Source organism: Chroicocephalus ridibundus, chromosome 8 (assembly GCF_963924245.1).
Source record: "Chroicocephalus ridibundus chromosome 8, bChrRid1.1, whole genome shotgun sequence".
Lineage (NCBI taxonomy): Eukaryota > Metazoa > Chordata > Aves > Charadriiformes > Laridae > Chroicocephalus > Chroicocephalus ridibundus.
Window position 1 is genome coordinate 53,626,827 of NC_086291.1, and position 26,851 is coordinate 53,653,677.

At 42.9% G+C, this 26,851-nt stretch overlaps 1 protein-coding gene across 2 annotated transcripts; it reads right to left on the bottom strand.

Annotated features, from left to right (window-relative positions):
* Positions 1–484: 484 nt before the first annotated feature.
* Positions 485–23,445, bottom strand: WIPI2 (WD repeat domain, phosphoinositide interacting 2). 2 transcript variants are annotated; one of them, XM_063343579.1, is made up of 12 exons: positions 23,167–23,445; positions 14,392–14,474; positions 9,583–9,752; positions 8,223–8,319; positions 7,525–7,622; positions 6,984–7,076; positions 6,118–6,188; positions 5,096–5,203; positions 4,168–4,332; positions 3,251–3,358; positions 2,039–2,136; positions 485–1,186 (listed from the first exon to the last, which is right to left on the bottom strand). In XM_063343579.1, exons 1-12 carry the CDS (start codon positions 23,238–23,240, stop codon positions 1,074–1,076), a joined length of 1,278 nt encoding a protein of 425 aa, XP_063199649.1. In that variant the 5' UTR covers positions 23,241–23,445; the 3' UTR covers positions 485–1,073. The 2 variants fall into 2 exon arrangements, with proteins under 2 accessions (XP_063199649.1, XP_063199648.1); XM_063343578.1 differs by having other exon boundaries at positions 2,006–2,136.
* Between the last annotated feature and the right edge of the window lie 3,406 nt (positions 23,446–26,851).

Here is a 26,851-nt window from a genome sequence, read left to right on the forward strand (position 1 = left end):
AAAAAAAAAAACATGAACCTTCACTATCAGAGCAGTACAGCCAGCCCCAGACTGATGAGAAGCAAGAATGGAGAGCTGTGCCTTCCAGCTGAAAACCTTAAGGCTGTTTAAAGAGTGAGGCTGCCTTACTCTACAGCGACTTCCATCCAGCCTGACAGGATCCTTGCTTTGGATAATTTTAAAGAGTATAAAAAATGGTTATTGCTACTCTGCCAAGGAAATAAGACAATCTACAGGAGAGAAAGCAAGTGCATTCCAAGTCTTCCCTAAAAAAACCCCACAAGCTTATCGGACACTTTGGGCTATAGATACTCAAGTACTAAAGGCATACAAACAAGAGTCTCTAGCAATTCCTCCTTCATTCTAGCTCTCTTCCTGCAGCAATTTTTCTTCCCTGTAAAGGCACTTTCTATATTCCATATCCTTACGCAGGGAAACACTTCCAGTTTTCCATCTCAACAAACAGAACAGTCCCACAAACACACAACATTCAGAAGGAATTTTAATTAACAAAATGGTCCAGGAAAGGGGAGGGAGAACCCAAAAAAACAGGCCATTGCATTTGAAAGGTTGCATGTCAGTCACTAGGTATGCCTGCAAGCCCATGCACAGGAAACCATTTGGACCTTTGTCAGTGCAGAACTAGTCTCAGCTTCCAGAACCACTTCTCTACTCCTTTCTTATATAAGCTAAATATTATATACATATATAAAAAAAATACAAACTTGAGTTTGTTATAAAGTGGCTTCTCTCTCTCTCCCCCTCCTATGCTTGCTTGGCACATGAATGCATGCAAAGCTAGTAGGCTCCGAGGGCTGCACAAACAGCAGGCTTTGGCAACAAAAAAAATAAACACAGCTAAAATAGATAAGCAAGATTAAAAGCCACTGAATTGAAAACCATATATTTTTCCAATTGTATAGAATTAGAACTACAGCTACGACTTAAAACTGTAAGAGTCTGTCATCCTCTCTCCCAACTCATGTCAAAGTTCATAGCAGCATAACACGAGATTCCTCAAGAAACATCAAGCCAGTGTTCTCTGCTTCAGGAGTGAGTTCACAGGTCAAAGTTTAGTCTGTCCGAAGGATCATGGGGGGATGCTCACTGTCTTCGTCCAATCTAAGTGAGTTGGTTTCATCTTCCAGGCAAGCTCCACCCACGGCACCCAGGTCATCCGTATAGGCTGCGGAGAAAGGAACAAGCAGCTGGGGGAACAGCAGCACAAACTAAGCTTGGAACCAAAGTGAATGACTAGAGCTGGAGTACCAGACGTTACTTGCAACAGTTTCATTGCCACCCTATGTTTGCCTTCATCGTGACCAGGAGTCTCCAAGCCAAGAGCAGTTTATGATCAAAATTCAACTATTCTGTCCTGCAATGTATACTGGTACTTTGGGCAGGCTGTTTTCCATAATCTCCTCTCATGCATTACAGCTGCAACTGCAGTAACGGTGCTATACATGCAGGCTGTCCTTCCTCTGCAGCTGAAGCACCGTGCTGAGTGCCACGCAAAGGATAAAAAGCACCACTTGGAGAGCTGCCGCATTAACAAAATTCTCATCCTCTTAATTTAACAGAGCAGCAAAGTGAGGCTAAAAGGTTCACTGTTCCCATAAAGGAATGACAGAAGCACTTATCGACCTTGCTAAAAAAAAGGAAGGGGGGTTTATAATTCAGATGCTTTGCACAAGGTCTGGGTGCAGAACTCCTGTATGAGATACTTGTGTTAGGGCATCTCAAGAGCCACGTGGCAAGTGCTGCCACTATCTTTACCAACCACAGTTTGAGACAAAGTTCTACCCAGAAAGCAGCAAAGATGAGTGATTCATCTACAGGAAGCTACTACACATCACAAGTGCTCTTTTCCCACTGCTCACCAATGCTCCCCATCACACCCGCAGTTATGAAAAGCTCAGCGTTGAAGTAGAGAAGCTCACGCAGCCATCTAGAATGAAGCAATACACAGAGGTGCTCTCTGCCCTGTTTCCAGCCTTCTCCTTACCATGCCTTGTGGGTGAGGAAGGCACATATGTACCTTTAGTCACAGCGGCACTGTATGTCTGCGCTACCAACGGCCGGTCATGGGATGCAGACTCTAGAATTTCGTTGGCTGGCTCCATACTGCCATCGAGCCTACCAAGCAGAGAGAGGTTAGCTGGAGAGGTGATCCACCTGGGCACAAAACAGCTTTAGGTGGCAGCTACACAAGAATATCTCATTAGACATGCAAGAATAATACATATACACATGCAACAGGAGGAACTTGGTCCCTCCATTCCAGAGGACTGTCAAGAAGGCATCTGACAACACTTCATATTTATCACTGGAGACACATCAGCGACATCGTTGCCTCTGATACGGCATCAAGATCTAAATCCTAGCAGCTGATAGGAAAAAAGACTGAAAACAAGAGTGCACAATTAAAAATCCCCAACACATTCCAATCAGCAATATTACATATTGTCTCTTGAGCTCTGTCCACAACAGAAGGGGTTGCTTCATACACATACACTAGAAAACTCTCTAGTGAAGCCAGAGGTCATACCTTAAAACATTCAGATAAATCTAGGATTTTTTGACCAGGTTTACCAAAGCTGCAAACCTTAATTATCATCGTGAGTTACTGGCTTTAATTCTATGACTAATCATGTAAATAACCCAACTATATTACCCTAGCTTCTCCTGGCACGCCTTATTAAAAAATAACAATGCCTTGTCATATTTTCCTTAAGATTTCTACAGTACTGCTGCAGAACATTAGCTGGTTGGCCTATATGCAAGGAATTTTAATAAGGACACCGCTAGAGAGAGAATACTGATCATTTCATAGGCCAGATTCCCCTCTGTGAAGTCAGCGTAACATCTCTCTCTCTCTCATGTCTGTAACCGCTTCATTTATTGATGAAGAGGACGGTGTCAGATGTTTCAAGTTCTTGTTTAAGTAACTCAACTCAGACTGCCAAGTAAGAGGAAAGAGGATCACGCAGCTAACAGCGATTGATCCTTCACCGCAATTGGACAGTGTTAAATTTCGGCTGGTAAAGCGGTGCTTAGTGTAGCAGATACTAAGAAGGAAGGCGCAGGGGGATTCTGAAGTTACTCCTTCACATCAGAGGTCTGGGAAAAGATTAGTTTAAAGAAATGGGCTGTTCTAAGTCAGACTTTCACACAACAGAACTAAGTTTAAGAACAAACTGGATTTTGTGAAGAAATAAAATCCAGCAGGCCTCAGCTAATGCGGACTTACTTGTGCTGCTTCATTAGTGTGCACTCTCCGCCTTCTTGGGGGTCCAGGTTGTACATGTAGAGATACCCATCAGCAGCTCCCACCAATAAACGAGGAATCTTCTGGATCCTAGAAAGGTTTAGGGGAGAGCAACAGATTAATATGAACTTAAGAAAGTACACTCTCCTCCCATGATTTTAAGCCATTTTTCTTCCCACCCTTTTGCTTCCAGATAGGGAACACTGTTAACAGTTAGAGAGAGCACCTCGGAAAGAATTGTGTGTACAAATGTAAGGCATAACCACATTTGTGGTGCTTTGAGATCAGGAGTGAGAGTGCAGACACGAAGCCAATGTAGCATAAAAACTAAAAACCCCCCACAAAATAAGTTTACTACTGCTCAGCTTATTGCTTTGGTAGCTGTGCCAAATGGGACCTGCCTTTGGTGAAGAGAGGATAAAAATTTAGTCCTCCAAATTAACTTTAATGAATGCTATGCTGTCTTAGAGACAAAAATAATATGAACTTGCTTTCAAAGACTTCTTTAATGGTTAGCCTGGATTGCCTAATTTTGTACTAACATAACATTCAGCATCACTTCCCCTAGCACTAATGGAAGCAAGTGTCATGAGCCCACGGATCTGTTCTCAACATTATTCTTTCCAAATTAAAAGACATCTTTAAACCACCTTAAAAATAGTCTATTCTCATCCAAATATTACGTCTTTCCCTCCTCCCCTCACAGGACTGGGAGGTGTTAGCTCTAACACGTTGCTCTTAAAACGGGAAGAGGCTTTGAAATGATTACAGGTGATCCATTGCTCTGGGTGCTCCCCACTCCGCTGGAGATGGGGTTACGTTCTACGGTGTCACTCTCTCCAAAGCCCAACACGGCAACCCAGCAGGGCGGGAAACGCAGGCTCAATTTGTCTACTCACGTGGCAAGCGCACAGATGTTTTTGTGCCCACAGAACGGCAGGCGGACTGTAGCAAAGGCTCTACCCTGGTTGAACATTTCCGTTACTTGAGAGGGCAGATAGCTTGTTGAGGCCATCAGCACTTTTCCAAAGTAACCTGTCCAGGTTGTAGGCTCCTCCTGAGGTCTACAAGTCAGAAGGAAAAAAGTGACTGACTTTGCCTTCACGTTAGAGAAAGGCGCGTAGACACTTTGAAACATCTTTTTATTTTTAAAGCTATAAAGCAGCTATTTGTTTCTTTTCAGAAATAACTAAAACACCCCTGAGAACTCTGATACACTCCATTTATGTTACAGGCACAATGTGTCCTACAATACCCTCAGCCTGTTATTTAAGCATATTTGATTGTAAACTGATACTTCTGCTTATAAAACTGTTATTTCATAAGGTTCATTATACAAGAGCAAGATCTACTGGGAAGTACTACACTTCAAGATTTGATCCGCCTGTTTACCACCAAGCAAATCATTGTTTCCAACAACTTCCACAGAAATTTAAGACAGACTCTCCTCTCAAATCATAAATAGGAACATTTTATAACCTGGCACCTTTTAAAGCCCCAAAGGCAGCTGGAAGGCATTGCTAAGACAGCTCTTCCCATATGGATGTCAGGAGAGGTGAAACACATATGTAACTGAAAATGTTAACTGCTCTGCATTCCTCTGCCAAGGATGGCCAATTTCTCTTCAGCAGAAATACCTTTTCTATTCACCAGGAGAACCGTACGCAGCTCAGCTGCAGTTGCCGATTCATAAATAACTTCTTATGCCCTTTACTTTATGGAAGGGTTCAAAAGAAGTCTGTCTACACTTTGGAGAACTCATCCTGTTGAGTATAATCGATTTTAAAGCCTTTTCCTTGTAAAATCTAAGGCACCTCTGAAACCTACTTTTCTTTCACAGTCTCAAGTTTGAAGATATGCACCGTCTCTGTGTTACTGGACGCAGACAGAAACATGCCATCCATGCTGAAGGCCAACGAACAGATGCTCACACACCTAGGGGAAACAAAAAGAAGGACAGGCAATCAAGCATTATTTTTGACATACTAGTACTACCAATTGGTTTAAGAAGAAAGCTAATGTTAACTAACTCATGGGAGTTGACTTAAATGAGAATATTACTTCTCTGTTTTGGTAGGTAGGAGTCTTTCTGAACATTCACCACTAAGGAGCTCCATAATTTTCACACAAGCTGTACTGAGAGAGCTGCGAGGAACTGCGGCTGCACAGCAGACGCACCTGCTCTTCTTCTGTTAGTGACTGCAGGTGACTCACAATTAAGCCAAAGTATTTGGCTTATTTAATAATTAAGCAGATTTCTCAGTCACCACCGCTTTGCAAATAAGAAAAAAGAACATTTCCATAGTAAGCATTCTGAATTCTCTGACACCTTCTTAAAGCACTTCAAGAGCAAGATTTCCATTAACGAAGTTCAACTCTGATGTGTACCAGATACGGGGGTCAATTAGTAACAATCTGAACTCAGTCTTACCTCTGTATACAGTACAGAACTACTACTACAAATCACAGTACTGTTTCACAATGGCTACTATGATCACAGCACTAGCAGGATTTAGAAGAGAGCAAGAATATTAGATGTACTACTGCCTCCAATTGCCGTAAGGATACAATACATCACACAAAAGGTGACCCACTTTAAACAAGTTCCCTCACCAATAAATTTTTAAAAGGCAAGAGGGAGTGCAATTCTGACAGGATTGATTTGTAGAATAGTCAAGTCCGAAGGAGCGAAACTGGAAGACATTCAGGCTGACGCTGTTATAAGCATACAGGCAGGGATGAACGAAGATGAAAATAGGCAAAAATCAGGATGCCAGCTCAACTGCAGAACATACTGGAGATCTACCATAAGGAATGAGCTTCAGATAATTAGCCCAGTTGAACTTTACCTCTTCACTCCCCTTCGGAATTCAAAGAGTTTCTGCCCCTCTGGAATGGAAAACACTCTTATTACTGTCCCCTGTAGAGAAAAAAAAATAATTCATTTCAGGTTTGTTCATTGTATATTAGCTCTAGTGAGCAGAGTACAGCTACAAGCAGTAAACCATTTTGCTGTTAACTTAATAACGTTGATGCACACCAGATACTAGCATGATTTATGGAGCCTGTTGGTAGAATGCGTTTGAAGAGCAGAGAAAAAAAAAAAAAAAGAGGTGGGACCTACTAATTGAGAGAACAAGCTGTGCATCAAGAACAGCCCTTCTTATATTTCATCATGAAAATGACCACACTAGGCAAGTCCCACAAGTACAGTCACCTGGATGTCTTTGTGCCTTTATCAGATGCAATCGGTTACACCCTTATATTCTAAGCTTATTACTCAAAGAGCAGAGGCTTCAGACTTTGTAGTTTATACAATTTAGATGGACAATTCGTCATCATGTGCCAAAGACTGGCATGACACTTCTCTCTTCTGACTTTAACTGTCTTGTTTTCATTAGGAAGATGACATCAAAACAAGGCAACTAACTTCTAATACATATCCTGCACTAAAGGGAGAAACACTTAGAGGATTGCCCTTATTACAACCAGATTAAAAAGTATTTATTTAAATAACCTTATTATCCAACACTTCACAGCACTGAAGCTGTGTCAAATACCATTAACAGGTCTTAACTTAGATTTGCCACTCTAACTGTAAGCCTTCTTTTTTGGCACTTGCGCATGGAATTGTGCACGCTTAAACTTACTCAAAATGCTTAGAAACAAATTACATTTTTATCACTGCCAGCAAGTCAATAAAAAGCCACCTTACCTTTTCTGATGCAGTGGCAAGTTTAGTACCACTTGCGTCAAATGCCAAAGCAGCCAAGGGACTATCATGAGCTGGGATCATATTAGCAGCTCTCTGCAGGAGTGAATCAATAAGATAGAACCTTAGTACAGTACAGGTTAAAAGCTACATGTCTGCAGCTTAAGACTGCATATTTCAGAGCATTCAAGGCAACTATAGGTCTTATTTTACAGACAACAGCTTCAATATTGGTTTCAGTAACTGCTAAGTACATAAAATTATGACGTAACCACGTGCGTAGAGATGAAGCGGTAGAAGGATACTTAAGAGACAATCCAAATAGAAATTAGTTTACTTTGCTCCACCCATTTGCCCAACTGTACATCAAATCTAATATCAGCGTCTGTATGTTATTTGCTGATGTTCCGTGAAGCCTGGCTACAAGGATACTGCAAACTGACACAGAGGAGCCTAACTGAGTATCTAGGAATTCCTTTCTGAGCAAGACGTTTCCAACACCTGCATCTTTACAAATGGAAACAGCATTCACAAAGATCCTTACCAGATTGATGGTGTCGAAGACTTGTACTTCTCCAATAGTTGCGCTTCCTGGATAGGCCAGGTAGCAGTTATCATTGTTTATTGATAAAGCACACAACCCTACAAGCAAGGCAGAAACATCATCAGAAAGAGACAAATTCCAAGACTTAAGCAGCAGAACTTTCTGATTCTATGTCTGAATGTTAAAAGATAACTGAAGTTATCCTCACAAGGTAGCAACAGAAGCAGAACACGGATGAGCAATCTCAGAGTCAACATGCAACATATTTAACTACTCAACGTAAGTTAAAGTTTAATATAAGGTAGAGAAGAAAGAATACTAACAGAGCTACAATAACTGATTAAGCAGTAGAATTTCCCATGTCTGCCATGACTCCTAAAGCATTAACTTGACAAAGTCTTTAACTACATCAAGTGCTGGCAAAATCCAGTTTGTACCTCTACTACTTCTAACATTAAAGACAACCGCTCTAGGAGACTAAAACACTGTGAAGATGCAGTTTAAGGCAGAGCCTGCTATTTGCTCTCAAAAACCTCACTTGTATTGAATGGGGAGGCTTGAAGACAACACTCATGTTTTTAATTGTTACTTTTATTTGAAAGTGGAATTAACAATGCTACAGTTCCCCGTAGGAAGCGTCGTGCATTGACACAGAATGCACTTTTCAGAGTTACACTAGCTTCTAACAACATACTCACCTGCAGGATTGGGAGGTGTCTCCCTGATTGTATGTAATACCTTCATGTCTCGTATGTTGTGTATATAAAGAGACTCTTCCAGACATACTATCAGTCTCTAGACATGGGAAAGAGGACGAAAGGCTGATATCAAACTGCAGTTTATATTAATTTATCAATCCTAAAAGAAAAAATTGTATCCAAAATGCAGTAGGTACCTTCCAATAGAGAAAAGGTAGTACCCACCTGATGGGAAGAAATAAGAGTCTGATAGAAGATACACAAGATACACCTCTTGACAAGGCTTCAACCGCGCAATGCTACACTCGGTCACTTGAACTGACTTCTCTCAACCACGCTAGTGCAAATTGATTTAAACGAAAATGATTCACATTACTAGTTTAAGTCAGCAAGCCAGAAACCTTCATTTAAAGCTATTTAATTCTTATTCTGTACCTACCCTTATGTATTTCCTCGCCTCAAGAGGCCAATTCACATGTGGAAATTATTTTCTGCTTTGGCTAAACAGAAAAACATACAAGACTTTTTAAACCATTTATAGAGCCTATTACTTACTCAAAATAATTTCGAGAGGCTTTTTTTTTTTTTTAAAAAACTTTAAGCTCTTCAACATCTCATTTAAACTTTCGTAGACTACATCTGGGTGACTAAAAAGATGTTACTCATTTAATGCTACCTCACTATGCAAAAAAACCAAATTAGCCACTGTTTCCCTTATGATTTTAAGCAGGAATGCATGCCATCCTCCCACACCTGATTTTGGGGGAGGGAACGGACACTAAGATTTTCTCCTTCAGATGCCGTTCTCTCTACTTTGAATGAACTGGTTGAAGACAGAAAAGTCTGTATTTGCAGAGTCTACTAATGATTTAGTAATACAGAAAACTATGGTTCCAGGCACTTAATTCAAAGCTTTCACCAGTTCAGTGATTTCTTTTTTATTATTTTTTTCTTCTTTTAAGAAGTCAAACTGTATTAAAACCCATAAAAAGTGAAGAGATAATAACTTTAAGTTTAGGCCTGAACAGAAACTGTCAGTTTCACACACTTTCACATTTAGGATCACAGGATGATTCACACTGGAAGGGACCTCAGGAGATCTCCAGTCCAACCTCCTGCTCAAAGCATGCCCAGCTTACTAAGGGCTTTTTCCTAAGTAAATACATAAACATAGAACCAAAAATATTTAACTAAATGAGTGTGCTGAGATGCCATACAGAAGCTACAGTTGGAAAAGCACATGTTAATTTCAAATAGCAGTTCTGTCACAAAAGGAAAAGACATCCATCAACAGAGAAGGTGTCAAAATAAGATCCACAACCCCTTCCCATGTTTTCACATAGTCAAAATTACTACTCACCTGTCTATTGAGTTTGACAGCCAAGATGGTGTTGGAGTAACTGTAGTTGCAAATCTCTGTCCCCTTCTTAAAGTGACAAACTTTCAGCTTGCGTGGAGCTTTAAGGCTAACTATGGCCACCAGACTACTGGAGAACAGCCTCTCCACAATGCACACATCTTCCGTGTCAGCTGAGGAATCACAGTAATGAGGGAAAAATACAGAAGGAGATTTCAGGCAAGAAGAATGACACACATCAACAGGAAATACTGTCTAAGAAAACAGTCTAACACCACAAACATTCTGCCACAACAGCTCAGAGTCAAGGTGGGATGCAGGGCAGCTTTTTAAAGCAGAAAATCTACACAGTGAATGTTGATTTACAAAGATTTCCCATTCCCCCCCTAGGGGTCATGCAAGTTTACGCTTCAGAACAGTGTCTACATCCCCCTGCCCAAGATCAAAAAGAAAAAATCCTGAAGATACAAAAAATAGCAAACTGTCAAATTCCAGAATCTTACAATCTTCTCTTACCTCTGCAGAAATCTAGGAATGCAAAAGGTTTTTGTGTTGGGGTTTTTTTTTTGTGTGTTTTGTTTTCAAAGCTATACTGTGCATGGAAGGGGTTTTGATGACCAAAAACCCTAGAGTTTCAGCACAGCTCTCCATGAAGAAAGAAAGGTTATTGTACTCAAAGCAGATGGTAAACTCATTTGTTATAAGACTGCTTCAGACACTAATTAGTATTTTTTACATATACCATCTTTTACCTGACAGCCCCTAAAAAGAATTAGTACAGGAATCAAAGCCCAGCGTGTACGCATAGCCATAAAACAGCGTTGCTTTTGTCATGTGTTCTGCTATGGAAGCACTGGAGGCAAAGGAGGAACACAAGTCACCATTCAAAACGCAGGGAAGACAGGAGGAGGGAGGAGAGTCCAGGATCTCTGGCAAAGAAGCACTTCCAAGAGCATTTGATTATAGGACAGTATAGGACCAAGCTGGTAGGAGTCCAAGTCCCACCACCAGTTACCCTGGCATGTGTTCTTCCCCCTCCCAGCCCCTGAAGCTCCCTTCCAAAAGCCCCAGAGACATCGTGGACAGTTTTCACAGCAGGAGAAAGTTTTCCCACTCTCCGCAGCTCTCCCACTGCTACCGGCTACATCTGCCCTTCCATTACAGAACTGAATCAAGACAAGCAACTTGAGCCTTTGGCCCTGTTCCATCAAAACAACCAAACTTTTCAGAAATCAGTATCTGGATTAGCTCAATGCTTAACATATTCCAGTAAAAAAAAAGCTTATGTCTGAAGGCCTCTGTTTTGGCCAAGAGACACATTAAATAACTGTCACTGTTCTCATCACCAATGACAGAAATTCCCCGAAAAAAGTTCTGTCCAACATTCTCAGAATACGACAATGTCATCACTGTGTGACAACACTGTGTGACAAGTCTGCTTTGAAAGTGCTTTTTATGGTCAGTTATTTCAAGAAAAAGAACAGAAAATATTTAATGTTCTACATTCTTTTGAGAGAAATAACCTCCTTATGGAAAAAGAACAGGTTTATACTAAGCATTTTCAGTATTCTATGCAATACAATCGACTTTTATCTAAATCTCGTATTTAATGCGGTACTTTTCCAGAGAAGACAAAACAGCTCACAGAGGCTTTGAAAATTCAATTTCCTCACTTCTGCAACATGGATAATGCATTTTAGCAATTATTTTGTTTTCAAGCAATTGTTCTCCATTTTCCTGATGCCACACACAACACATGAAAAAGAAATACAAAAAGCCACTTCAACAAATTTATGCATAGGCTTTCAAACGCAGAGGTCCATGTTCCTTGAACCACACTACTAACGTAGAAGATTCTCAAATATTTTACAGTATAGGTTACCAGCTTTCCATCTAAGCCTGGAGTCCTTCATAACAATGGCATCCTTTTGCAAGGGTCGAAGACCAGCACACAGAGACCCAAAAACCACAGTCTGGCTGCTCCCTGCTCCCGGGCAAGCACAGCTTCTTTCCTCATTTAGGGGCAACTGTGTAAGACACAGCTTCTGGGATTTGCTACTCTCCCAGGCAGGCAGGAGAAACGGTATTCCAGAGTAGGAACTACAGCAGAGATTCAGACGGAAAAAGTGCTGTCCTACACTGCGCTGATGCAGGTGAGGCAGCAGGGCAGGCACACAGGGAAGAGCAACGCCAGGAACCGAGCAGTCACAGACAGAACAAAAGAAAAAACAAAGACAAAAAGAAAAAACCCAAGCTTTCAACAGGGAAAATGCTTAAAAGGTGGAGACAATCCTTCAGTCTAACCGTAAAAAGGCTTACTATAATACACAGTTACCTTTATAGAAAGGCTTTGTGATTGGCTTTTAATTAAATTCACTTGAAAAATACAGGATGCACCTCTGTTCCCTTGTCTTCCCCTAACAGGAAGAAGTGATAAAAATCTCTTCACGGCTGCCAAGTCATGTATACTTCCTAACGAGCAACTGTTCAAATAAAGTACCAGGCCATCCTGTACATCCTACATCCAGCTGACCCAAATTAATCATGTTTAGAAGTACTAGTTAAGTCCTATAGCAATGCTGTTAATCACAGTTTTTTCTGTTTGTATTTTCTCCTTTAAACTACACAAGTGAGCACTACTAGAAACTCAGATTCAAAATACAGCAAGAACAAAAAGGACTGGGAAATGATTTAAGTATCAGCAGTGTGGGGAGAACGAGCAAATACATAACAAGATTACAGTTTCATAAACACAAGCATGTAGCATCACAGACAAGAGCTAGTCAGAACCAGCTAGATTATGATCAGCTGTGCTTTTATTTCATTTTTAATACAAGAACAAGAAGCATGTTATAAGCATTCGTTAAGCCTTAAAGCACCCTCCAATCTAATACTTATTTTTACAGGGGGATCAGCTGAGGAGGGAGTTAGGCGATTTGTACGGAGTCACAGAAGAAGTCAGTGATGGGAGTAGACAAAGAAACCTCCCATTCTTTTCAGTCGTTCTCTCAAACACAAGACAGCTGGGCTATACTCTGTAGTTTACTTTAGACACCTACACAAGAACTGTCAGATCAATCCTACAGAAGAGAGGGAGGGGTCCTTACAAGTGCTCACTCAAAACAACACCAAGTCTTTAGACCCACTTAAACTAAATTTGGAGGCAGGAGGCACTTGTCCAGGAGGCCTCAAGATACTTTTCCTTGCGGGAAGGAGGTACCTAATACATAGGGAGCCCACCACCCCCATATCAAGTTTTAAACAGGCATGGTTTGCAAGCCCAAGACTGAAATTCATTTAACTACATATAAAAAATGAAGATCTCAAATATTTAAGTCTGCTGCAGACATTGCATGTTCTATGAGCGAAGGTGAAGACAGCTTACACAGGGCAAACCATCAAGTTTTCTACTAAATGTTACCTCGCACTCTGTGCTCTGTATTTACGGACTTCACGCTCATGGAAGAAAATTTACAATATCGAAGAGGTTAAGCCAACACAGCCATCCCAGAACAGCCTGAAGACAAGACTGGAATCAGCAGGTCTAAATTCCAATCCCAGCTGCTTTATCAGTTTACTGCAAGATTTTGAGTAAGGCCAATCGAACCCGTACATTTTCTTTCAAGGACTACCTAGATAAGCTGTCCTGCAAAGTTCAGTTCAGTCTCTCTCGGTACTTTTATTCAGTGTCTTGTGTAACAGGAGTCATCTTCACTGTGTCTCCTGGAGCGGTATCAGGCCAGATACTGTAAGTGCCTAACATACTGCAGAGGTCAGGTACCTAAACTCAACACCATAAAATGGAATTCAAGCTGCCAATTAACCAGTACAACCAGACCATGACTCAAACAGGCAGTTGTAGCTGCAACACAATTTAACCTGACCACAGGTGCCTAATTTGAACCTCACGATTACTTCTCTTCATTGACTGTATACAGAAAAAGGCTGTTACCACAGGTAATAGGTGATGTGAATCACACACCATTTTCAAGCTTAAGATGCCACAGGGTCAGGTCACTTAAGGAATGGAGTTTGAAGACAAGTCTGCTGTGGGGCATGGTATGCTGGGATCCTACACTAAATGCTGACAACACAGCTACTGGTGCCATCTGTTCACATGGAGTTTAAAGAAAGCACGGACGCTCATGCATAGCATTCATAGTTTACTTACTAGCACCTCAAAAAAGGTAAGTCTATGAACTGCTGGCAAAACAGGGAGTACCACTTATTCCCCAAGCCTGTCTCCATTTCATCTCCTATCGTACGCCACTGTGGTCAGTATTAAGAAGTTACGGGAATCTGGATTATTCACCCTTTTGGATGAGTAAACCTGCAGCTATCATGTTAGAAAAGTATTTTTCCAACAGCAAATATCAGAATTAAAGAAAAAGATAATCAAGGCTTTGCTTTCTTATTTGGTAAAGGTATATTAGTGGTTGCCTGCCCCAATAGCAAGTATAAAAACCCAAAAGACACACTCTCACACCAGTAAATATTTTTTTTATGCCCAGCTGCTATATAACTTGGCTATTGACATAAACTTAGAAAAGCAAAGAGTTCTCCTCATAGCTATTACCAAATTTCATAACATACCATCGAAATTTAAATACAGAACACTGGTACACAGTTTTACCCTGCCAGTAATAAATTGTCTTGTATTTGTGTGATATTTCGTCATACACTTAAGGTTCCTCCTATGTCAATTTCAAACAACCTGTTAAAAAATGAAATATGCCTTATTCTTCCCCAAATTAAGCCAAACGAGGGGGTAAGAAAAAGGAAAAAAAAAAAAAAAAAAAAGAAGATACTCACTGCATTCATAGATTTGCTCTAATTTGTCCACAGAAGAAAGAGAGAAGAATTTGTAGCCTGATTTACTGCCAACTGCAAGGGATCTGAAAAAGAAACAAGCCAGTCAGGAACATAAATTAAATCATCTGTGAATTACCCTAGGACAGATTCTTATCCTATTCCAAAACTCCAGTTGGGTTAGCTCAGTAAGAAAAGCAATAAAAAGCTTGACCGAAAAAGCCGGTTAGCTCCCTCCATCCTGAAAGGGCCAAACAGCTTCAGAATTACCCCAGGTGTGGAATCCTGCTTCACATTTTACGAAATGAGAGTTCACAGCTCAATGTAAGCCTAATGCCCAGTTCGTACTGGCGATTTCTCCACACAAACTAAAAGCTTTAGTGTGGAGGAAAGATGATGACTTGAATAATGTAATGCAAACCAATTACATCACTGCCTCATAATGAGAGGTGACCTCCAAGACCTTTTAAACTGGCATTGTCTGGGGATTTTTTTTTTGCTCTTTATACTGTAACCTTCCCCAAACACCCCGAAAGAGCTATCATATTAAAAAAAAAAAAAGAAACGAAAAGGAATTAAAGACTGCCAACTCTAACGTTGGCAATATTCAAGCACCTCCAAAGAACATCGTCAGATCTCAGTCTTACAAATACCCATGCCGAATCTTTGATCGGAGGCACCCTCTTAAAAATGCTAGTCACTGATGTTAAACAGATTTTAACAATAGTAGAACATTAAAAAACTGACTACAAACCCTTCTTTTTCCTCCATTACTCTATTTTCACACTTAGCTCACAGACCATTTAATTACTTTTCCAGTCAGAGGCAAAGACAGGTCTTAAATTTTAGCTAGAAAAACCTTTAGGGTTGTCTTGCATGTCTTTACGCATGAAGGCAGCAGACAATGGCACATTCTTATTTTCCCCTCCCCATGCAGAGGATGATTTTATGCCACAGAAAGAGAAACTTAACAGTAAATACAATTGCGCAGAAGTGTATTAGTATGCTTATAGTTCACATACTTCTTACTGCCAGGACACATGGAGAGAAGCTAATTAAATTCTAATAAAAATGTATTTCGATACGCCAAACTGCAGCAAGTCATTTAATACAAGGCTAAAACCCAACCCTGCCAGTCACCCTGCCAAAATGCCCTTCTGAACTCAGTAAGATGATTCGCTATCATTCAGATGCACTAACCATTAGCTCTGCATTTAGAATACAATACAGATTCCTAGATTTCTTGCTCTTTCTGTATTTTCCTCCCATGGCTCCAAAGTGAGCCCTTTTTAAACTTCAAGTTACACGGAAGAATAAAAATTGTTCCTCAAATGGCTTACCCTCTAAAATTAAGATTCCCAAGCTATCATCATACTTCCGTATGATGGTATGACCTTCTCTTCTAGGGAAAAAAAAATACAACTGGCACAATCTGGTTAAGAAATTATATTTGAGAAGGCTTAAACCTTCGAATTAAAATATGCACCGTCCAGACAAGAGAAGTAAGCCTCCCCAGATTCAATAACCAAGTTATTAAAAAAAAGCATGTTAGGCTTCAGAGACAGAGAAGCAACTATAAAACAAACTTTGTTGCTGCTTCTAAATCACCTTAGAAATACTGAATTTAATTTTATTTCAGACAAAATCACTATGTTCAGCAGATTGTATCTGATTAATCGTCCAAGACACTCCAGTGTTTTTTCCTCAACTACTTTTGCACAACTCAATGAAAATCCAAATGCTGTGGAAAAAAAATACCAAGCTAATCTGGAAAAAAAAAAAAAGAGTAATAAGTTAGCTTTTTTTAGATCATTTACTGCTTCCCTCAAAAGAAAGTTTAACAAAGAATGACATTAAAACTGTCACTTCACAAAGGTAAACAAGCACTCAACTGAGTTAAAAATAAATGGGAGTCACAAGACTCTTTGCAATATAAACTACCTACAAAAGACACAGGACAGTTTCCTCACGGAGAATTCCACATAGCAGCTATTTCTCAGTGTATTACTTGGCCAAATTGATTCCTCCATTGTACTTGCAGCTTTAAATACAGAATATTGCTGTATCACTGTTTTACTGACAGTATCACCGAAACCAGTAAGCAAGACCATTTTTCTTGTCCTACCAACTACTTATACCTCATTTAAATAAGCTTTAGACAATGGCAAAAGCAAGTGGTACACATGATAAAAATCATTAGACTGAGTATAAGCCAAGATGAAGCAGCACAGAATAGACCTTTCCATCCATGGCAACGGCTTTTTGTTATTTCTTTCAGGATCAAGGTGATAAAGTCACAAATCATTTGTTTACAGAGAACAGCGCGAGTCAGTATAATTAAATCCATTTCAGAACACAAGCATAACTGCAAAACAACCCATTTTTCTTCTAAAACAACATTCTTGGTTTTGGAGGGTTTGGATTTGTTTTGTAGTGTGTTTTATTTTTTTTTAATGTACACTCAAATTACTTCTTATGAAACTATTGGAAATGGGCTCTTTATATGTAATAAGAGAACTTACTAGGCTGAGTTACACCAGCATAATCATAATGATTTAAATCCCCCATCTTCCCCCGCACCGATATTACACTTAAGCCCTTAAGACACCTGATAGCTATCTAAATGATCAAATCCCACAAAACAAGTATCTAGCCAAAATTACCTCACCTCCAAAAAAATGTGCAACCATATGGGGAAGAAATATGATCAATAAGCCATTCAGCTATTGCTCAAATAAGACAGTAGCCAACAAGAAGCTACTGTAGTTTATCAGAAGCTCCTTTTACAGTGTGGGTGTTATGCTTTATTATCACCAATTTTCAGAAGCCGATGAGAGACTGAAATTGAAAATAAAATCAATACCCAAGAAATTTGCCTTTTTTCTTCTAACATTATGCTACACACAGGTATTTTTTTTTTAGCTATATTATCTGTAGCCTCTATTACGCACCTTAGATTGTAGACTTTGAGCTATTTCATCACCAAGGTTGTCCACACAGTACAAAATTACCAATATAGCCGTGATTTATGAAACTGTGTTTACCCACTTTTTTCCCCACCAAAGATAATACTGTAGTCTCATCCAAGACTACATAAAACTTGAGAGTATTTTCAAGAGTGGCTGTCATAAATAATTAAAGACTAACCTCATCAAGTGAGTGGTGTTATGGGATATTTCACACACGCATTTCAAGATGCTGACATTCACTCTAAGTGCACTCCCCTAGAGTGGGAAATGAGCCGGTTCAATCTCCCTGGCTCTTTAGAAACAAGTTTTTTCAGATGGGTTAGAATCGTGCAGGTTTTCTTTTGCTGCTTTAATATACATACAGAAGGAAGAAAACCAGTTTTTCCCTTTCTGCACCATAGAGGACCTTAACTATTAATCAGAAATATTCTACATTAATCAGAAAGATCCTACTAAGGCCAGTTCTCAGATTAAAATCAATGGCAGCTGCAGTATAAACGCAACTCCAGAAGTCATTACTATTTTAAATAACTAGTTAATTAAACCTACCTTCATTATGATACAGTCTTATTATATTAATGCTGCACCTCATTTTAAAACCAATGCAAATTTCCAAAGACAAAACGTTTTGCGAACAAAGGCTTATGATGAAGAAGGGGGAAAATAATATTAAGAGGGGGAAAAAAAATAATCAATGAAACAATATAAGAAAAGAATTACTAAGGAACTTAACTTTGCTTTATTTCCCCCTCCCAAATGTCTGCTGAAACCAAAGTCGTAACATCTTACAGACATGTCTTAAAAGAAAGGTCAAGAATGTCATTATTTTGGACAAGAGCTAAACATAGAAACTCATACGTTCAACAGATTTGTCAGCAACACTCTGACAACCGACAGGAAATTTTCCCCTTGTTCTTATATTAAATCAAGCTAACCCAAACTTAGATCTGCCACAGCAAAAGCAGACCGCACTTGCTCATCAATTAACATGTAGCAATAGGCTGGGACAACAGAAAGTTCATAATCCAAGTAAACATCACTGCTCTCAGGCCAAATTCACACGCAGAGGAACAGTTCCTCTGGCAAGCCCACCTCCGCTGCTATCAACAACAGCGAGTAACACGACATACGATTGCTTCTCTCCGCTATCTTCCCTGAGCACGAGAACTCTGCGATCGCTCTTCCCTTCCTTTTTTTTTGGTTTAGCTTTAAAGCCTCCTTGGAATAAAGAGTTCTTCTGTCCTCAAGGATCACAGGTGAATGACACCTGAACCTAGGAGAAACAAAGGCAGAGGAGTGAATGCTCAGCCCTACCTCTTTTCTCCTCTCAACACAAGCTGTTTACTACAGAGATCCAAATATCACATGGTAAGGGAATTAGAATACAACTTCTGCAACATGAAGCATGCTACCCAGCTTTAGAACTATAAGCATTTGTTCAGAACACAGAAGCAAACTGATTTGGGCAAAAAAGGGTAGAACCAAATCAGAAAGAACAGATACACGGACAGATACCTGTCCCATGTAACTCCACACATAAATGAAAGCCGAGACTAAAGCCCTCGCAAATAAGCTACACACCAGTGTTTTCGTAAGAAATACAGATGCAAGGCTTTGCTTTGTCCTGTCATCATGAGTCTGTTCTCAAAACTACAGCAACGGGACCACAGAACTTAATTTTTAAGTTCTTCCAGAAGCATTTCTCTGGGAATATTTGTGTAACAATTTAAAGACTGAAAGTTTTACCTATTTTATGGATACGTGTAAACTTTTGAGATCCGGAGTTATGCTTTGGGTAAAGAGTTACATACTTCTATGATATTAACGCATTTCCCTTATGGGTTTTAAAGCCTGTATGAGTTTGAGAGATGAGTGTAATTTTTCATAAATGTATCCACACTCGGTTTTAGTAGTTCTCCCAGAAGTAATAGAAACACCACACAGGTTTAAGTTGTCCTTCTTACCAAACATCCATCCTTAAGGATTTCTAACTACTAAACCATTCCTAGCACCAAGATCACCTACAAGCTTCTCCTGCATGGTTTTGCTCGGATACCCGAATTCTGACCAGCTACTTCCCTTTTATCTTCAAGCTGGAGCTTCTGCCTCTCAATCAGAGAATGCCAGTCATGCTGAGTTGTGCAACGATTGATTCACTGGGTAAAAGGGCTAGCTCCAAAACAAGCAGACTAACATCTTCTCAAAATGACCTTCTCCATGTTTTTACTTAATGAAAACATTATATCAAAGAGAAGCCACAAACCAACCGCTTCTGCTGCGTTATAGGTGGAGTGTTTTCAGGCAGAGTTCCAGTCCCAGGCAATAACTCAAAACTCTCATGTAAATAAAGCTTAGGGCAATACGGAATAAAAAGGCAAGACGACACTTGCAATAACGTAGATACTATTCCAAGAGACACTGTCACTACATACAGCATCCATGAATGAACATTAAAAAAAAAAAGTTAAGCTGGGAAAAAAACCCAAAACAACTAGAAGCAAGATAGAGGATATCTACTTCAGGGATTGCAACAACTGGGAAAAGCAACAGCAACCTTTATGCTGACAACATTCTTCTAACTACCAGCAAACCAATTTCCCAAGACTAAAAGCCACCATGAAGCTCATCTCCCTCCTACAGAAGACAATAATTTATTACTAATCCTTCATAAAGCCTAGGAAAAGTTAGCTTGATACCTATTTTTACAAGCAACAGGTACCATCTTTTCCTAATACAAGGCAATCGGCTCTGCTGTCTAGGCAAGCAAGACACATTTGATCATGAACTGAACTGGCACCTTGTTAAGTTGAAGGTAAAAGCTTTGAATGTAATAACAACAATGTACCCATGTCATTTATTTTCCATTTTTGTCTGTCAGCAATTTTTCTAATTACTGAAGCACACCTTAAAACATGATGTGAACTCTACTGACTGGGAAGAGGTAAACAAAGCTTGCCTTTCATATACTGGCTGAAAGAACATGCATTTGTTTACCTTGCCTGTCTGTAAGACTACTCCATTTTCTTGTAATATAAATTGAAAATAAGCAAGCTTTCTGAGGCCCAGCAGGAAAGTGTAATTCATTCCTAATAAGTCCTTTTCAGCTCTTCTCACCTGGTAAGTGGTGATGATCTAGATATCTAGAATAGTATACTAATAAACCCAGAGAGTTGACCTCTTGTTTCTCTATTCAAACGAGAAAGAAAAGAAGAAAGGTCACACATGGAAAAAAAAAAAGAAAAAAATCAAATAAACTTTGGTATAAAGAACTTACACAACCACTATGTTCTACTCAGTTTAAGAACTAGAATGCGACTTCATTATTTGGGTCATTTACCACATCAGACAAGTGTTTGACTAAGAGGCTGCTTGCAAAGATGTCTGAAAGGCTTACTGTTTTATGCTTACTACTTTTCTTGGAAAGATTTCTTTTGAGACACTATTAGAAAGAAGGGATACTTATTCCACACCATTCAACCATCTCATTTGTCTCAAAGTAAGTGGCCTTTTATATTATTCTCGCAATTTTGAGACAGAAAAATTGCAACAGGAGCCTTTTTCTATTTAGGTAAAATGGATATCTGAAAATGCAAAAGTATGCCAAGATGACAAGAAAGACTTCGCATCCCAAGACTTTGACTTACAAAGATATATTGGCCAAGTCTGGGTCACGTAAAAAGATAAACTGTATCATCACCAAAATTCTCTTGTCAGCTAATCTAATGTAAATATATTAATCTGTCTACACAATGAGCATTAAAATGCTGAAGACCAGAAGAATCAGCTATAGCACAGACATTGAAGAACACTTCTGGATATTTACAAAAATGCATTAAGAAGAGTAGTGAAGAAGCACATACAGTTGAGGACTAGCAAGAAAGAAATCATTAGCCACTTGTCCCTTTTCCCCTCCCCATAAATTTAAGAAGGAATTAAATTTTACTCTTCCTTGAGGAAAGATTTCAAAGTGTACAAGCCAAAGACCAGCTAGATAAGCTTATGTTACATTTGCTATCTTTTCACTTCTGCCTTGGGTTTGTTCTCAAGCCAAGCTTGCGGCTCTCTTCTTCAGAAGAAATTTTGTTTTGTCACGACTCAGTGATCTTTTAAATATATTCAGCTCTCCACAAAGCCGAGGTGCAACTGAAAACAGGCAGTTGCTTTAAGGAAGGAGAAATAGTAAAGCTTTTAGATCACCAATGTGGACATCACAGTTTAACCTAAAACCTAATATAATGACCTTCATAAACTACAAAAGAAAGAGATGACAGATTTCCTAGTTATTATGACTTGTTTTATCTAGTAATAGGTAAGAAATGGATGGTATCTGAGCAAAACATGGGTATGTTTTATACGCACAATGACAGAGTGAGCTTTATATGGTACTCAATAAAAAAAGTGAAAAGTAGTTGCAAAAGTCTTTGGCTTGAATCAACAGACGGATAATGATTTACTTACAAATACATAGAAGACTATTGCTTCCCCCCATCATTTATCATAAGTTATTTACTGTTAAAGTCTCTTGTCTGAAACCTATCCAGCTCCACTTGTTCATCTCTTCACCCCCAACAAAACCTTCAAAAGCAAAGAGTATTTCCTTCTGCGATGTGACCTTTCTCCTCAATCTTGACAGTCACCATAAATAATCTTCTTCCCTTCACAATTCCCATATGCTACAGTACATGCAGAAGACAGTCAAAGATCTCTCCCTCATAATAAGATATCGCTGCTTGTGAAATGAACAAGTACTTGTTAAAACAAAAGAACACCACACATGTGGATTATGCTCTGTGATGCCAACCTGAGATCATTTCCTCTTACTCACTTCCTAAAACAAAACGTCTCCTTTCTGAAGTACAAGTTCTTTCAGTTATTGCCCCCCAGTTTCATCTCTTCGGTATGCAAGACAGTCAAATCCTTCTTTAAAGGAACCTTAGTGCTCCCATTCCCACTATAAGGGATTTCTTAAATTGAAAAATATTGCTTTTTAATACCACATATAAAACCTAATATGCATTATTAATCTAAATATGCTGCAACAATTAAACAACTTGCAAGATGTGCAGCACGAACTATCCGACCCTTTCTAGAACTGAAACACGAATAAGTACAATTTCAATGACTACATGAGAAAGGCCTCTTTTTCAAAAGTCAAAGCCCAAAGAAGCATGGGCTTATAAAAATATCTTAAAGCCTAAGGTACACTGCTTCAACGCAGACAGCAGGTGAAAATAAAAAAGCTGTAGGAAAAGATAGCTACAATGAGATTTCAGATGAAGTCTTTGTATCTCCTGGAGCACTTGGGTCTCCGTGGTATCTCAGTCTCTGCTGAAGGCTGGACATCATCAAGAACGAGAACCAGCCCTCCCTCCCCTTCCCAAAGCAACAGCGAGCAATGATCCTAAATACAAGAGCGAAACGCTCCCCAGGGCAACAACCTGGGGGAGGGAGAAGGCAACACGCTACAACCACAGCTCCAGCGGCCCAGCGGCCCTCTGCTGCGGGTCCCTTCCAGGGCGGCCTCGCACCCCGCAACTCCGCGCACAAGCCAAAGGGGAGAGGGGGGAGCGTGGGGCTGTTCCCCCCTCACGGGGACCCCGTCCCCACTCCACGGCAGCGAGGGCAGAGGCCGGCACCCGCGGGAAGGGCTGGCAGCGGGGCGGAGAGGGAGGACCCCGCCGGGCCTCCCCCAGCAGCCAGGCCTCCTCAGCGTCCCCCGGGGACGGCCCCCTCAGGCACCCCCTCCCCGGGCTCCCCCCACCCTCAGGCCGGGCTCCCCCCAACCCAGGCCGGGCTCATCCCCCCTTACGTGTTGTCCTGGTTGAAGTTGGCGAAGAGCAGATGGCCGCTGCCGGCGTCGCCGCTCTGACTGGCCAAGTTCATGGCGGGACGGCCCTCGCCACCCCCGTCCGGCGGGGGTAGGGGGGGGTTGGGGAACGCCTCCAGCAGGCAGCGCACCTCAGCCCCGGCGGCCCCGGCCCCCGCCGCACACCCGCGGCCTCCTCATCCCCGCCGGCCCCTTGTTTACGCTGCGGGCGGCGGAGCGGCCCCGCGCCTGCGCCACCCCCTCCCTCCCCGTCAGCCCCCGCCGCCCGCCCTCCTGCCGGCCACCGTACCGCCGCCGCGCATGCGCTCGCCTGGCGGGGCGGGTGGGGCCAGCGCATGCGCCCGGGCGCCGGCGCCGAACTCAGTTGGGAGAAAGGGGCGGGGCAGCGGCGCTCTGAAGCTAAGCGGGGCCCGCGGGGGTCGGCGGCTGGATGGGAGAACAGCTTCGGCGGGAGTCCCCGATTCGGACGTGTCCCCGCTGTCGCCAGCCTTGACCGCCACCGCCACGTTACTGTCGCGGTCCCTGCAGACACTGCAGGGTCAAACTCCGCGCGGTCCCCGCCCGCCGGCGCCTCTGCAGTTCTGCTTCGTGCCACGGGAGGTCCCCAGGGCTCAGCAGATGGGACAGCGGGGGACAGCGGGCTCCGCTCCCGGGGAGCTCACAACTGAGCGTCGTGGCCAGGGGCCCGTCGGCCTTTGGTGGTCCCCGGCTCGCAGGACAGCCAGGCGTGGGCAGGAGGCAGTTTCAGGGCGAGGGGAGTCACAGGCTGCCAGATCCAGAGAGCAGCTTGTGGGGAGAGAAAGTAAACTAAAAGCAAAGAAAGGGAAACCGAACTCGGGATGTCTGGAAACTGGATGGAAATCAAGGCTTGGTCGTGAAAAGAGTTTATCTTGGAAAAATGAGCCACGCTGTGGAGCCCGGTGCGCTGGGGTTCGTGTCTCTGGGGCTGGCTCATCCGTGGGGGTTGGTGAATGATGCACACACCGCAGCCGGGAGCGAAGGAGGAACCTCCTTCACCACCCCCGAGGCCCCCCAATGTATAAGGGATGCTCTGGGCTCCCCCGTGTTTAACATCCTTCCAGCTGCTGGCAAGGAGATCCCTCCAAATGGCTTAAACCCAAGTGGCCCTGCCCCACCACCCCTCTGCCCTGTGTACACCCTGCCACGGACACCCCCAGCCCGTCCTGCCCCCCATGCTGCCCCCCACGCTCGCCTCTGCCCCCACTCTGCCGACCCATCCATGCATCCCGTAACTCCTCCTACCCATCCAAAGTTCCTTCTCTCACGGGGGGGCTTTCCCTACTAAAAGATGACAGCTTTTCATCTCAAATTGTCGCTTTTCTTACCTGCCGGCTCCAGCAGCTTAATGCGCGGGAAAACCTCCCTCCCTGGTGTGCTGCCAGGGAAGCCCGACGTCGTCGTCGTAGCACCCAAAAGTGCGGATATTCTCGCAGGATCCCGCTGGGACCCATCATCGGGAGTGGGGGGCAACACACAGAGGTGTCTCCAGCTATGGGACTCCCGCAGGGTTTGGGACATTGTGCATTTTGGGGAGGAAGCAGCACCGGGCTTCGTGTCCCGTTCCTCCGCTAAGGGAAAACTCTGCAAGACACCCCCCATTTTGGTGACATTAAAAAATGTCACTGCATTCGGGGCACCCCTGAATCTTGGAAACTCTCCTTGACATCGTTACGATTACGCAGATCTTTGCGAGAAGGTGGGAAGAGCACCAGGGATGGAGGAGGAAAGAAAAGCAAGGGCGCGAGAGGAGCTGCCATGTGGGGAGGGGACATGTCCCAGCAGGGTACGGGTGGTGTGAGCATGGACATCTCCACACCCCACCATCGGGCAGCCCCCGGCTGCCTGCGATTCTCTGGCCGCTGGGTTTGGAGGCAGCGCTGGGGCTGGAGCCATTCCCCAGCACCATGCGCAAGGCTTTGGTTGCCATAACAACTGGATTCAGGCTTCAAAAATAGTAACTTATTTTTCATTCAATTTGCCTTTTGCCCTCTGAGACGGATCTATTTCGGGACTGATGGTTCACTTCAGGTGTCCCTTGCCAGCACCCCCGGTGGCGGGCTGAGGGCTTCAGGGATGGGGGTTATTTTGTTAAATGCATTTTATCGCTGTTTTCTCTCCCTTCCCTGTTCAGGCCCAGAGAAAGGTAAAGCAGGGCACGGGCATCATGAAATAGCCTTTGCCAAAGCCTTGGCTTCTAGAAGGCTGGGGAAGGAACTTGAAAAAAATCTTCCCGGCTAAGTGGCAGAGCGTGGGAGAGGTTTTTGGAGATGATCTCACTCTGCATCTGAGCTTGGACCTGTCGCTCTCAGCCGGGACTTGGCTGTCCCAGTTAAGCTGGGAAGGTCCTACCAAAGATGAGGCTTATTTTATTCCCCACATATCTCTTGAATCTCACTGTCACCAGCCTGGTCCCTGACAGCATCTTCCATCCACGAAGGGAGGCTGACCCTACTGCCAGGTCCCGGCATCAGGGAACTGGGGTGCTTCTTGTGTGTGTTGAGGACACTCCACAACGCAGCCTGCGCCCGGAGCATCACTCCTTTTGCATCCCCGGGGGAGATGAGCTGCTTTTGGAAGGGGTTGCAGAGGGTGCCAGGATTAATTCATGCCTTGGATTAAGGGACCCCTTAATTTTTTGTCTGTTTTGGCTTTTGGAAGATGTATGTGTGATTTGTTATGAAAATGGCCACATGATCCATTTGTGTCGAGGTGTCCTCGGCTGTTCCACCTTCCTCCCATCAATGTTTTTAGAGCATCAGCAAGGAGAGGTTGCACTGGGGAGACCAGGGCTCTCCTCTTCCATTTGCTGCTGGCCTTACGTCACTTTTCTTGTCCCTTAGCTGCTGGCCTGAAGGCGCCTGCAGTCTGTGGCACAGGGTGGGCAAAGATGCGGCCATCCGCCTGCAGACAAGCCCCCATCGTCATTTACAGCCCATCTTTGAGCTGCCCAACCTCAGATTTACGTTGGGATCTCACCTGCTAGAGCCTCCCTGGGTGACGGAGGGGTGAAGGCTCAGGATGGAGATGGGGTGAGGATCCTGGGGTCTCCAGTCCTTGCCTTGCTGTCATGCTGCTCCCTCCTCCTTCTCCCGAGCAGGGAGGGATGGTGGGATGGACACCCCACAGTGATGGGGCTGGGGCAGAGCCATCCACCCCTGCCGGGGGCCCCTGGAAAATAATGGAAAAAAAAAAAACACAAAACCAACCAAACAAAAAAAAGCACACACAAAAAAAGCATTAAAATCAAATAAATAAAAGCAAAGCCAGACAAAGCAACTCCCTGGGGAGGCCGGGGCGGGCTGGCCCTGCCCTGGGGCTGGCAGCGTGCGGGCAGGGACATCTCGGTGTCCCCTCCCGGAGGACCTTGCCGCGGGCAGCGTGGCCGGGGGAGCGGGCGGACAGCCTGCGCTCCCCGCTCCCTCCCTCCCCCCCGCCATGCTTTAATCACATTTTCAATTCAAATCTGCTGCTATTTGATCCTCCGGGGGTGGCGGCGGGGGGGGGGGGGGGATGTGTGTGTTGGTGGGGAATATTTTTAGCTGTGCTTAAAACTGCCGGGGAGGCTGAGGGAGATCGTGCAGGTTGCTGTGGCCGGGCGGAGTTGGACGGGATCCCCCCCCCCCCCCCCCCCCTTTTTTCTTCCTCC

Coding starts and splice junctions, on each gene's coding strand:
- WIPI2 (XM_063343578.1), bottom strand. CDS start 23,240: ATGAACTTGGCCAGTCAGAGCGGCGACGCCGGCAGCGGCCATCTGCTC. Junction 14,475..23,166: donor AACTTCAACCAGGACAACAC/GTAAGGGGGGAT, acceptor TTTCTTTTTCAG/ATCCCTTGCAGTTGGCAGTA. Junction 2,137..3,250: donor ACACTAATGAAGCAGCACAA/GTAAGTCCGCAT, acceptor TCTGCTTGGTAG/GCTCGATGGCAGTATGGAGC.